The following is an 11,718-nucleotide window of genomic DNA, read 5'->3' on the forward strand; positions in this document are numbered from 1 at the left end:
CTCTCCTAGAAATAAATAAACTATAAAAAAAAAAAAAAAAAAAAAGAACTAAGGAAGGATCCATCCAAGCAAAGCCTGGCCTGGGGTGTCCACAGCAGTGCAGTTTATAAGAACAGAACGACCTGGATGTGCATCAGCCGGGGACCAAGTGGATAAACCAGAGACTTGACTGCTGTCTGGCTGTAGGTACAGGAACAAAGCAGCTTACAGTCTGCTGGGAGCTGATGGACCCTATTTTCTATAAAAGTGTAGATTAGTGGTTGCCTGGGCAGGGTGTGGACCGGGGGGTAGTTGTAAGTAGACAGAGGGGATGGAAATGTTCCACAGCTAAGTGGTGATGGTCAACACTACTTGGTCAATGTAAAAACTTATTGTACACTTAAAATGGGTAACTCTTACAGCAGGTAAATTATACCTCAATGACGTTTTTAAAAAGTACATCACTGGGGCGCCTGGGTGGCTCAGTCGGTTAAACGTCCGACTTCGGCTCAGGTCATGATCTCACGGTTTGTGGGTTCGAGCCCCGCATTGGGCTCTGTGCTGACAGCTCAAAGCCTGGAGCCTGCTTCGGATTCTGTGTCTCCCTCTCTCTCTGATCCTCCCCTGCTCACGCTGTCTCTCTCTCTCTCTCTCTCTCTCAGAAATAAATAAAACATTTTTAAAAATTTTTTAAAAAGTAGATCACTAGTATAGAGACACTCCCAAAAAACCCCATTATATATATATATATATATATATATAGAGAGAGAGAGAGAGAGAGAGAGAGAGAGAGAGAGAGAGAGATACAGACAGAAAATGATCCCCCACATAATTAACACAGCTTATCTCTGCGTGAAGGGTTTAAGGAAGATTTTTTTTTTCTCACCTGCACTTTCTAATTTTTCTATAATGCAAAGAGAGAGATCTCTGTGTAACTTGGTGGGGGGGACAGAAAGTTTGCATAAAAGCTGAGAAATCTTCTGCTGTGGTGCGCAAACTTCATGCCCCAACCAGCAAGAGGCTCCAGTCTTTCCCCTTCCTCACAGAACAGAGCTGGTGCCCAACAGCACCCAGCCCCCAGTGGCTGGGAGGGCCTGGCCTTTGGGCCTCAGGACCTAACGCTTCTATACACGAGTCAATAAGAAAGGTCTATGCCAGACCTGTGTTCTGGATACACCTGCCGTGATTCTATCCTTCCAACTCCCCTAGGAAGGTGCTGGGAGCCGCACTGGCCTTCGCTGGATGACAGTCACAGCTCCTGCCATGAGAAACGAAAACAGGTATCTCCTTCTGCTACTAGTGGCTCATGTTGGAAATGAGGCTGCTGGTATTGACCAGGCCTCACAATATTCCAGATCAGACCGATATTCCCCACACAGAATACACATAAGGAAAAGCATATACCTAACTTTTCCAAAGAGAATACAGATGAAAACAATGTGGATGATTGTTAAAAGGCTCTTCCTAAGGGCCTTGCAGATCCAAGACTTACATAATAAAGGGGGCTAAGAACATAGAGTTACAATTGAGTCTGGCCCTGAGACATAGAGCCTAATGTAGAGTTAAGGGAAGATATCTACCCCCCACCCATTTGTTTCTGCTTGGAACATTTTCTGGCCTTGAATATGATTGCTCCCTGTGAAGGAACCTATTGAGGAACTTCTTCTTTGGTGATTATGGAAGCAAAGGTGTCTCCTGAAAGACCTGTTTGACCTCTGCTCACAGAGAAGTAATTTCACCCTTTTATGCTAAAAACATTGTCTGATATGCTAAAGATACCTATCTCACTATTGATGAAGGTTATGCAGAAGTCTTCTACAAATCTATGTTCTGGGAAATTCTTACATACCAAAGAAGTTGGTTATGAGAAATCATTGTCTAAGGCAAATGCCACTTCTTCTCTGCCGTCCCCAAACACTTAATGACAAAATAAAGTTGAGCCCCAGTTAGAGCGGAGATGCAAGCCTGGTGACCGGAAAGACTGTCAGGCCTCTCTCACCCCTCCCTCGCCGACACCATCCATCCTTCAGGGACCCCTGGACCCGGGCTGGAGCCGGTCTCTGACAGGAAGGGAAACATTTGTATCCAGAGTGGGAAACTGAGGCTCAGAGGTTGAGAGAACTTGGGCAGGATGGCAAAGGAAGGTAGTAGTGTCCAGATTCAAGTCCTGGCCCTAAAGCCCAGGTCCTCACCACCTGGTCATGATACCTTTCAGGGTGCATTGGGCCCTGGGCTCATGGAACCGTTAGTTGAGTCAGGCTCAGATCTTCCCAGGGTCTGGGGTTTTGGGATCTATCACTCCAGTGCAGGGGGAAGGGGAAGGCTGCTTTGGAAAAGCCCCACAGTCAGGGTCTCTCCTCCCGGACCCTCCCCTGGCCTGGCCCCCGGTGAAGGGGAGTGGATGAGGCCGCAGGCTGGCAGCCAGCTGCGCTGCAGTAAGACAGGGGCGGGCGGGTGACTTAGACGTGTCTGTTTCGCTCACCCCAGGAGCCACAGGCTCCATGGACATGTCTGTCTAGGTTGTGGGAGGTTTGAGTCCTGTGCTCTTGGCCTCAGGCTCCCCATCCACCAAGTGCAGCCTAGCCAGGGTTGCTGGAACTGCAAAGCCACCATGGAGGGCAGCCTGCTGGGGGCCGTGGGTTGCCCTGCCCACAAGTGGGGCCACAGCCTCCCAACTGGTACCTGCCGCACCGTCCCCAAACCCCTCCTCTGTCAAGCAAACGATGATGCTTTCAAAGATGTGAGTAAACCTCAGCCCTAGCCGGTCCCACATCTGCCCACATCTTCCTCTTATCAACCGTCCCAACCTTCCCTCCTGTGCACTCCTCTCAACTCCTCAAACTCAGGGCCTTCGCCCTGGCCTCGCCCCCGGCTGGGAGAACATCCTTCCCAGGTGGGCCCAGGGCTGACTCTCAGTCTCAGCTCACCAGTCCGCTCAAGGAGGTCTCACCCCACCCCTGCTCCACCCCAACGTGCGACTAAATATCCGTTTGCGGGTTTTCTGGCGGATTTCCGTGCTCCCAAGAAGAGGAGGCGCCCAGGTCGGTCTGTGAACCCCCAGTGCCCAGGAAACGGCCTGGCATTCAGTAGACGGTCAATACATTTTTGCAGAAGCTATGCCCATCTTGGTCTAGGAGAACCGGACGGGGGCGGGGTGGGGAGGGAGAGGGAGGAGAGACAGGAGGAAGCGCCGCGCGCATGCGCGGAAGCTCAGCGCCGAGCTGAACTCTCAGGCCGGAGGGAATGACCGCGAGTAACCTCGCGTTGACGTCAGGGCCGGAGCAGGGGCGGGGCCTCGGCGACACCCAGGTCCCAAGCTCTCGCCGCGGCCGCCACCGGGCTGAGGACTCACTGGCCGCGCGGCGCGGGGCCCGGGACGCCGAGGCGCACGTGCCCGGCCCTGAGCCTCCAAGGGACCCGGCGAGGCGTGGCCCGAGACGCCAGGGCGGGCACAGGGAGGCTCAGAGCGGTCTGGACAAGGAGGCCCACAGCGCGCGGCCCAGAGACGTGGGGAAGCCCCACGCACGCAGTACAGAGCCGGCGCCCCGCGCCGACCGGGGAGACAAAGGCCGGTCGCCGCCTACGCTCCCGGCTCCCGCGGAGCCCAGGGGGCCCTTGACGTACCTTCGATATCGGTCAGCAGCGCCGCGTCCAGCTCGCAAGGCTCGGCCAGCGCCTCCTCCAAGGCCGCTTCGCTGAACGGCAGCTCATCCATGGCGCAGTTGCCTCCTCCTGGCGGCCCTCCGGGCCCGCCGCCGCGTACGGACTTTCGCAGGGAGCGCCGCGTTCGCCGGCCCCGACTCGCTGCCGCCGCTGCGCGCGTTGGCGTCGTGTCCTGGCCCCGGTGGCGGCCGGACGCCCGCGAAAAGTTCCTCGGAAACTGGGTTCCCCCGCTGTGGCTCTGCAGGGAGGGCGGGGCGGAGGCGGGGCCCTGTCGGTAGGCCCCGCCCTCCCGGCTAGACGGCCCCACCCCACCTGGAGAGAGCGGGGACCAGGCTACCGGGTCAACCTCGCAAACGTACCTCCAGCCGGACCCTCCATCAGTGTGCCCTCCCGTCATTGATCTTATCCAGGATCTGGCCCTCTGGCCCGTTGCTGCAGGAACGCTCGGGCAGGCAATGGGCCTTTCCTGGGCCTCAGTTTCTCCAAAACCAAGCAAGGGGTCTGGGTGGAAACTCTAGGACAGGGCCTGTCCCAAAGGTCTCTGGACTTAGGGCTGGACGGGTGTGGGGTCTGGACAAATCTCACTTCCTAGATTGGCTCTTTAGAACAAGACAGATCTGTCCAAGATAGAGCTCTAAAGACTCGCTGTGAGCTCTCCAGCCAACTCTGTGCTTTAGTTTCATCAGCTGTAGCTGAGCTTCGTCCTGCTTCTCCATAGGCTGGCTGGGATGTTAGTGAGTACATGATGTGGGGGGAGGGGGGCTGGGCCTGTGAGATCAGCCTGCAACCTCCCCCCCCCCCCCCCCCCCCCCCCCCCCCCCCCCCCCCCCCCCCCCCCCCCCCCCCCCCCCCCCCCCCCCCCCCCCCGTTTCCTTTAGATCAGATTGATCTCCTGGTAAGAGGATAGCCCAAAGCGAGCCTGGAAGAGACTTGAATTTCCCTTCGTGACTTAGGTTCCCTCCCAGATCCAGCTGTGGTGACAGTACAGGGATTTGGGAGCCAGTGGACCCAGTGCAGGCCCTGGAGATGGGCTAGCCTCAGGAACCAGGAGGAACACAGGAAAACCCAGAGTTCTAACTGTCCAAGCACTCAGCTACCCAGGGACAGCAACAGAGTTGGGCCCCAGGCCTATCTGACTCCAAACTTAGAGCTTCCCTCTGGGGGCAGCCAGGATGGGGACACAGGGAAGAGGTGGACTGTGCTTTAGACTTGAGCCCGGTTGCCCTGGATAATGACAGGCTGGGTCTGGGTCAGAGGAGGCAGCCTGGCTAGGAAAATGGCTGGAGACCAAACCCTCAGCCCTGTGGACTGGGGACAGAACTAAGTGGCAGGGGAGGGACCCATGGAGATGGATTGGGATAAAGTTGAACATTTGAGTATCTGAAACTGGAAAGGCAGTGAGCTGCCTGTCCCTGGAAGTATGCAACTGGAGGGTAGCCAAGAAGACCCATCTGAGGTCTGGACCCCCAGTCTCTCCTAGCCCCTGACCTCAGTGAGTCATGCCAGCCCAAATACTGTCTTGCTCAGGCTCCAGATATAGCTTGTCTGGCCACACCTTCTGGGGGAGTAAAATTAGTGGTGTGCTTTAGAAGGGGGGTGCCTTGGCCAGGAGAGACTCAGAGGCCCCAGTCCCAAGGGCTCAGCCTGTACACGCAGCTCTCTTTATGTCCCTCCCAGAAGTGGCTGCTAAGAGTGTCTCCAAGCCACATCTTCCCCCAAAGTGGCCCTGCTCTGGGATCCACCCAAGGATCCAGACGAACTTCTGCCAGGGAGCATAGAGGGATCTGGCTTCTCCCCGGCCATCTTTCATCCTGCCCCCCGACCCCAGGCCCTACCACCCCAAGCAGGAGCCAACGACCCAGGAGGCCTTGGGAAACTGGTGACGAACCTGAAAATTCTAACAGCCCTTCCCAGGAAGAGGGGTGGGGAGAAGAGCGGGTACTGAGTGGAGCCTACTTCAGCGGGTACTGAGTAAAGACCGCTTTACCCAGGGACGCCGGGATGGTTCAGGTCATGATCTCACGGTTCGTGAGTTCAAGCCCCGAATCAGGCTCTGCTGACAGCTCAGCCTGGAGCCTGCTTTGGATTCTGCGTCTCCCTCCCTCTCTGCCCATCCCCAGCTCATGCTCGCTCTTTCTCTCTCAAAAATAAATAAACGTTAAAAAAAAAACACACACACACGCAACCTTTTCCAGAGTCAGGATGCTGGCCTGGCTTCTCACCTGCTTGCTTAGTGACCCGGAACCAGGTCCACTTTTCTGAGTCGCAGCTGTTGGATTGTGAAATGAGAATAGCCCTTCCTGCAGTCACCCAGCAGAGGCAGGTGGGGTGGGCTGGAGTCATCAGCACACACACCTGCCTCACCGTTCTCTGACTCACCATTGTGTACGTGGATTTACCCTATATGTAAAGAGCTCGAGTCACTAAATATGCATGCCTCACTAAATATGCATGCCATAACTGCAGGAGTTCAGAGAAAGAGGGAAAGGCAAGGTCAGCAGGAGACCTGCCGCCCAGGCTAGAAAAGCCAATTGAAATTGAAGCCCCTGCCATGGGGCATTGTTGGGGTGGGGGGTTCTTTAAATCTCCTCAACTAAAAAGACAAAACTTTCCCTTACAGCCTTACATTACCAACGGCAATTCTCAAGGTGAGAGTGAAGAAAGACACATGAGGGTGGCATTTCTTCAGGGAAACCTCTCCGTGGCTCCTCTCCCTAAAGAGCCTGAGCCCCCCAAACAAGGCCCTCAGACTCCTCTTGGCTGGGGTGACCCGAACTCACACAAGGAAGGAGTGTACCAGGGCACGGAGGGGCACAAGCCGTGGTGGTGGGCGCCCCTGTCCTGGTGTGCCTGGGAGGGGGCAGGGTCCCAGACTGGCCGACAGTGACGCTGGCACGCTGTGTCGGCACTGGCAACAATCTATGAAGGCTTACCAGTGTTAAGGCATGTTTTCCTCCCATCAATCCCAGGAGGAGCGGGCTGATGTACCCATTTTACAGATGAGAACACCGAGGCACTGGGAGGTAAAGCGACTTGCCCACGGCCTCGCAGCGCTGTTGTCCCTGATTTTCTCAGGGTCTGGGCAGCCCGAGGAGCGGTGCTGGCTCCTCACCCGGTGCAGGGCAGCGGCCAGAGACCCAGGGGAGTTGGGGCGCCGAGCCAGACAAGTCCCGCCCCCACGGGCCGGAGTGCAGCCAATGGGCGCCAGGCGCCGAGTGGGGTGACGCGGCGTCAGCGCGAAACTCCCGGGAGCCAGGCCCTGGGTCACATGCACCGCGCCCGTTCGACCGGGGTGGGGGGGAAGAGGAGGGAATGGGGGCGGGACCGCGGTGCAGGCTGGCAGGGTCTGGGCCCTTGGGACCAGTTGGGCCTGCTTTTTCGGCCCCCGGCCTCCAGGCCAGACACCTGGCTGGGACTGCCGCCAGGTGTGCGTCCTGACACGGGGCCGCTGTGGTCCCGGGGCGCTCCGGGCTGGGAGGCACGCCCGGCTCCCAGAGGCTGCGTCACCCAGCCGGGTCCCTGCCCGATCTCGGCTTTGCCAACTCTGGAATAGGGTACAACCCCCTCTTGGAGGCTGACAGACAGACATCTGTGGGGCAGGTGTCCAGCACGGGCAGGGGCTTCGTCAGGGCTACCCGTCTTGGCGGAGCTCAGGGGTGGGTAGAGGGGCAGGCACTGGCGTCACCGGGGCTGCTGGCCCTGTGCGACCCTGGGCATTGCCTAGGAGAATACGGAGACCCCTCCCCACTCCGAGTCCCCTGCATCCCTGCCTGTGCCCCTTTGTCTTTCATTTCTGCCGTAGCTAAACCAGGACCCGCGCAGACTATGGGGGCCAAGCAGCACAGGGCCAGCCTGGAGCCTCTTGCCGCCCCGCCCCTGACTCCATCTGGATGTAATGGAACCAAGATGGCGTTGACATGGATGATTCTGGTCCTAGATGACCCCGTGTTCTCATTCCATGCTGGCCTCTGCTATGCGCCGGGGAAATTATTTCTAGCCCTCTCTGAGCTGCTTTGGGTCAGCTTTGCCCAAAGATGCTCACTCATGGAGGTCACCTCCGGGTTGGTCAATGAGTCATTCAACAGACACTCCCCCAGAGATCCGGTAGAACCACCAATGGTGCTGCATGAGGGGTGAAGCTGACAGAAATGAAGACTGAGCGGGGGACATTTGTCCCCTGGGTGCTAACAGGCTATTTGGGGTGAGGCCAGGTTTGGACTCAGAGGGAGCCACAGAATGGGGTGGGTTGAATTGGTAGCAGGAAGAGTCCACGGGGACCCCAAGACATCATCATTTGACCTCCACAGGCCAAATCCAATCCTACATGGGTTCTAATTTTGAATTAATTATCAAATGTGGAAGGTTCCGGGGCACCTGGGTGGCTCAGTTGGTTAAGCGTCCAGCTTCGACTCAGGTCATGACCCCCGCGTCCAGCTCAGAGCCTGGAGCCTGCTTTGGATTCTGTGTCTTCCTCTCTCTGACCCTCCCCTGCTCTCTGTCTCTCAGAAATGAATAAAACTTTTAAAAAAGTGTGTAAGGTTCCACTTAAAGGCTGAATTTCTGGCTTTTCTTGAAAAATGAAAATTTTGAGTAACCCTGGCCTCAACAACTGGGTGCCCTGTAGCCAGTCTGTGACTCCCCCACCCCCCGCCACAGTCCCTATCAGTCCCCAGGAATCACATCTGGGCCACTTCGCTCATAAATGAGTGTAATGAAAAGGCCCCTGAAGGCAATGGGTTTACGATCCATCCACGATCCCGATTTATAGATCGGGGGAGAACGTACCAGAGAGGACAAGGGGCTTGTTCGGGGACCCACAGCAAAGAAGCCTGCAACCCCTGAGAGTGGGCTTGGGGGCGGGGAGGAGATGGCACCAGGCAGAGGAGTCCACTGGGTTTCCAGAAACATCCTACTGACCCCCTAGTGCCGGAGGCAGAGGTTTTGCTTGCTGGGATGCCCAGGGCCCGGGCTTGGAGGCCCTGAGCAGACTCCCCAGAGGGCCACCCAGCAAGAATGGGCAGGGGGCTCCTCTGAAATAAAGTGGAATTGCCGGGTGGCTCACGCCTACTCAAGTCCTCTTGTTCTGCCCGCCCCTGGTCCCTCGGAACCCCGAGGAGACTCTTTTTCTTGGAAAGGAGGTGGTTGGGAAAACACTCTCCTCCTCAGGTGCTTTAGTGTGTAACTAGCGAGCAGGGGGGCCGAGCGCTGGCCGTGAGAAGACCTACCCGACGGGGCCCTCTCCAGATCTCTGGGGAGGAAGGGCACCTAGAGCTGGAAAGCAGCTCCTCTCAGGCTCCAATGAAGGGAGACAACCAAAGGTTGAAGAAGAATCCAGAAGCTTGTCTCTGTCCAAGTCTCCACCCCCCAGTGTGTCACTCCTATCTCTGGGCCTCTCCACCCACGCTGCAATGACCATTTAATGCTTCCTCAGTTTTCCTTTTTTTTTTTTTTAAGGTGTTCTTTTTAAGTAATCTCTACACCCACCATGGGGTTCAAACTTACAATGCGTAGTGCTCTACGACTAAGCCAGCCAGGTGCTCTGCCTCCTCAGATTTCATCCCCACTCTGCTAAGAGCCTGGGTTCTCAGGGTGGGTTCTGGGACTTTCCTCGAACTATTGATAAAGAAGTGCCTTCCCTCTGCTAGTGGAAAGTCAGCCTGGAGCTGCAGGCACCCTTGAGTTAACCACATGGAAGGGCCAACCCAGAGAATGCAGAGCCAAGACATAGGGAGAGACAGATTCCTAACCAAAGCCATAAGCACCTGGATCCAGCTATGCCTGAAGCTGTCAGAATGTTTTTGTACGTAATTCAACAATTTCCTCTTTCTGATTAAATCAAATGTCTTTCTACCATGAGAAAAATCCCAATATGGCATGTCTAACAGAGGAGTTTGGGCCACAAACCTTTATCTTGAACAAAGAGGCCTCAACACTGCTTAACTTTACTTCTCCATTTCCCAGACGTCTTTCTCCATAGAACCCCTCCTTTTTAGGAACAGTTGCTAATGTCCTGGGGAAATGCATCTTGGCAAGTCTCTGCCAGGGATCTTGAGGTCTCTCCCAGGAGGCTGGTCAGTTAGATCAGAGTTGCCTGACCGCTCTCCCCCTCCCCTGTGGCTGGCCTGCCCCGTGCAACCTCACGCAGCAGCTCAGTTACTCTGGGCCTTGGCTGCTCCCCCAGAACCTCCCCGCCCTGCAAGGCCTGGAAGAGGGCTCTGGGGCTTCCTGGCTACAGAACATCCTGGATTCTGGAAACCGAACCAGGCTGGGAGCTCCCTGAGGGTGGGACGCAAGCAGCCCCTCCCCTCTGGCACTAACCTGGTACACAGCAACTCTCAGGAACATGCGCTGCCCGGGTGTCCTGGCACGTCCACGGTGGTATGTCAGGGCCAAGCCACTGTCTATGGGGCGGGAACAGAGCTCAGGCCTCTTTTGGCTCTCATAGTGCCTCGTACAGGACTGGGGGCAGAGAATGGGCTCAGGATCCACGGCTTCTACTCACGGGCCCTGGGGACGGGGGTCTCCCACCCTTCCGAGGCCCACTCCACCCCCATCTCCCGGTGTGAGAGCCCCTGTCTCATTCTCACTGGCCAGAAACCGGCAGAGCCTCCCCAGAGCTCCCCAGAGCCCATCGAAGCAAGTGGGAGCTGGGTGCTGCCGCTTCCGACCTGGGCTGATGACGGTCTCATTGTGGGTCCCAGTTGGGTCCTGCCTGCCCCGTAGCAGTAGGCAGGGCAGCGCCCCCTCCACCCCCCCAAGCTACCCTCCGGCAGGGCTGGTGTTTGAGGTGGGCGGGATGGCCTCACCTGCCTCCCACCAAAGCCCGAGGTGTGAGCTGGGCAAACCCAGGCAGGTGCGTGGGTCTTCCCAGTTCGGTCTTTTCAGCTGAACACAACCTGCGATTCTTCCAGGTTCACCTGGGGGCTTGATAAGCCAACCCCACTTCGATCCTCAAACCCCATGAGGTGTAGGGATTAAAGGGCTCCAGTCTCCTCTGGGCCACTCAGAGGAGATGCAGGCCCCGTGTGGCTCCCACAACGTGCCCCCGAAGGACCCCTGCGCATCTAGGCCCACTGAGGCCTGCTTCCTGGAGGCCCGTGGCCTGGCAACAAGCACCCAGAGTGGCCAGTTCTCGGGACAGGACCGAGGCCTTTTAAAAAGAGAGAGCGCTGGGGTGTGTGGGGTGTGTGTGTGGGTACTGCTTTTTGGGGATGAAAATGCGCAGAAATTGATCATGGTGATGGCTGAACAACTCCACGAATAGACTGAAAACTACCTGATGGTATACTGTAAATGGGTGCATTGTATGCTATGTGAATCATAACTCAATAAAGCTGTTTTTAGAAGGGGTAGTGGCTCTTGGAGCGGCAGCCCGAATAAATGCCTCGCACAAGCCATGCAGATGATTTGGTGGACGCCTGCCCACCTTCAGGGAGCCCAGCTGAGTGGGGCTGTGGAGGGGGCTCTGCCCTGTTTGCCCCGGACAGGGCTGAGGGCCTCCCCCACATGCCCAGGACCCAGGATGAGATGCAGGAATAACCACAGGCCCTGGCAGAGCTCACAGGCAGGCCATGGGTGGGCTCCAGCCGCTGCAAACACCCCCAGACCAGGCTGTGCCCCGAGGTAGACGAATGGGGCCGGGCATGGGGGTTTTCCTCTAGCCCAGACTCCCCTGGCCAGCCAGGGCACTGCTCAGGCAGCCTGGGCATGGCTGAGGGGGAGGGGAGCCAGCCTCCGGAGTGGCTTCCTCCAGCAGGGCCCCCGGGCAGCCCCTGCTTAGAGAAAGTAGGGGCCCTTGGGTGCCTGGGTGGTTCGGTTGGTTACGTGCCTGACTCTTGGTTTTAGCTCAGGTCACGATCTCACGGTTTGTGAGTTCGAGCCCCATATCGGGCTCTGCACTGACAGGGCAGTGTGGAGCCTGCTTGGGATTCTCTCTTCCTCTCTGCTCCTCCCGCTCTCCCTCCCTGCCCCCTCTCAAAAATAATGGGAAAAAAAAAAAAAAAGCAGCAGCAACAGGTGCCCAGAAGTGGCAGGCCCTTTGGACGGTCACAGCTGACTCCACAGAGATCACAGAGG

The 11,718-nt window shown here is 57.0% G+C and overlaps 1 protein-coding gene across 4 annotated transcripts in view; it reads right to left on the reverse strand.

Annotated features, from left to right (window-relative positions):
- SREBF1 (sterol regulatory element binding transcription factor 1) overlaps positions 1–3,897 on the reverse strand; it is a 22,157-nt gene extending 18,260 nt beyond the window's left edge. For 3 of the 4 annotated variants that reach the window (XM_039227395.1, XM_039227391.1, XM_039227394.1), the window contains exon 1: positions 3,604–3,897. In XM_039227395.1, coding sequence (XP_039083326.1) covers positions 3,604–3,694 — 91 coding nt within the window. In that variant the 5' untranslated portion in view covers positions 3,695–3,897. The remainder of the gene's footprint in view (positions 1–3,603) is intronic. The other variant, XM_039227392.1, reaches the window with a different exon arrangement.
- Between the last annotated feature and the right edge of the window lie 7,821 nt (positions 3,898–11,718).

The sequence above is a fragment of the Hyaena hyaena genome, unplaced genomic scaffold (genome assembly GCF_003009895.1).
Source record: "Hyaena hyaena isolate Hyena2069 unplaced genomic scaffold, ASM300989v1 scaffold_27, whole genome shotgun sequence".
Taxonomy (NCBI): Eukaryota; Metazoa; Chordata; class Mammalia; order Carnivora; family Hyaenidae; genus Hyaena; species Hyaena hyaena.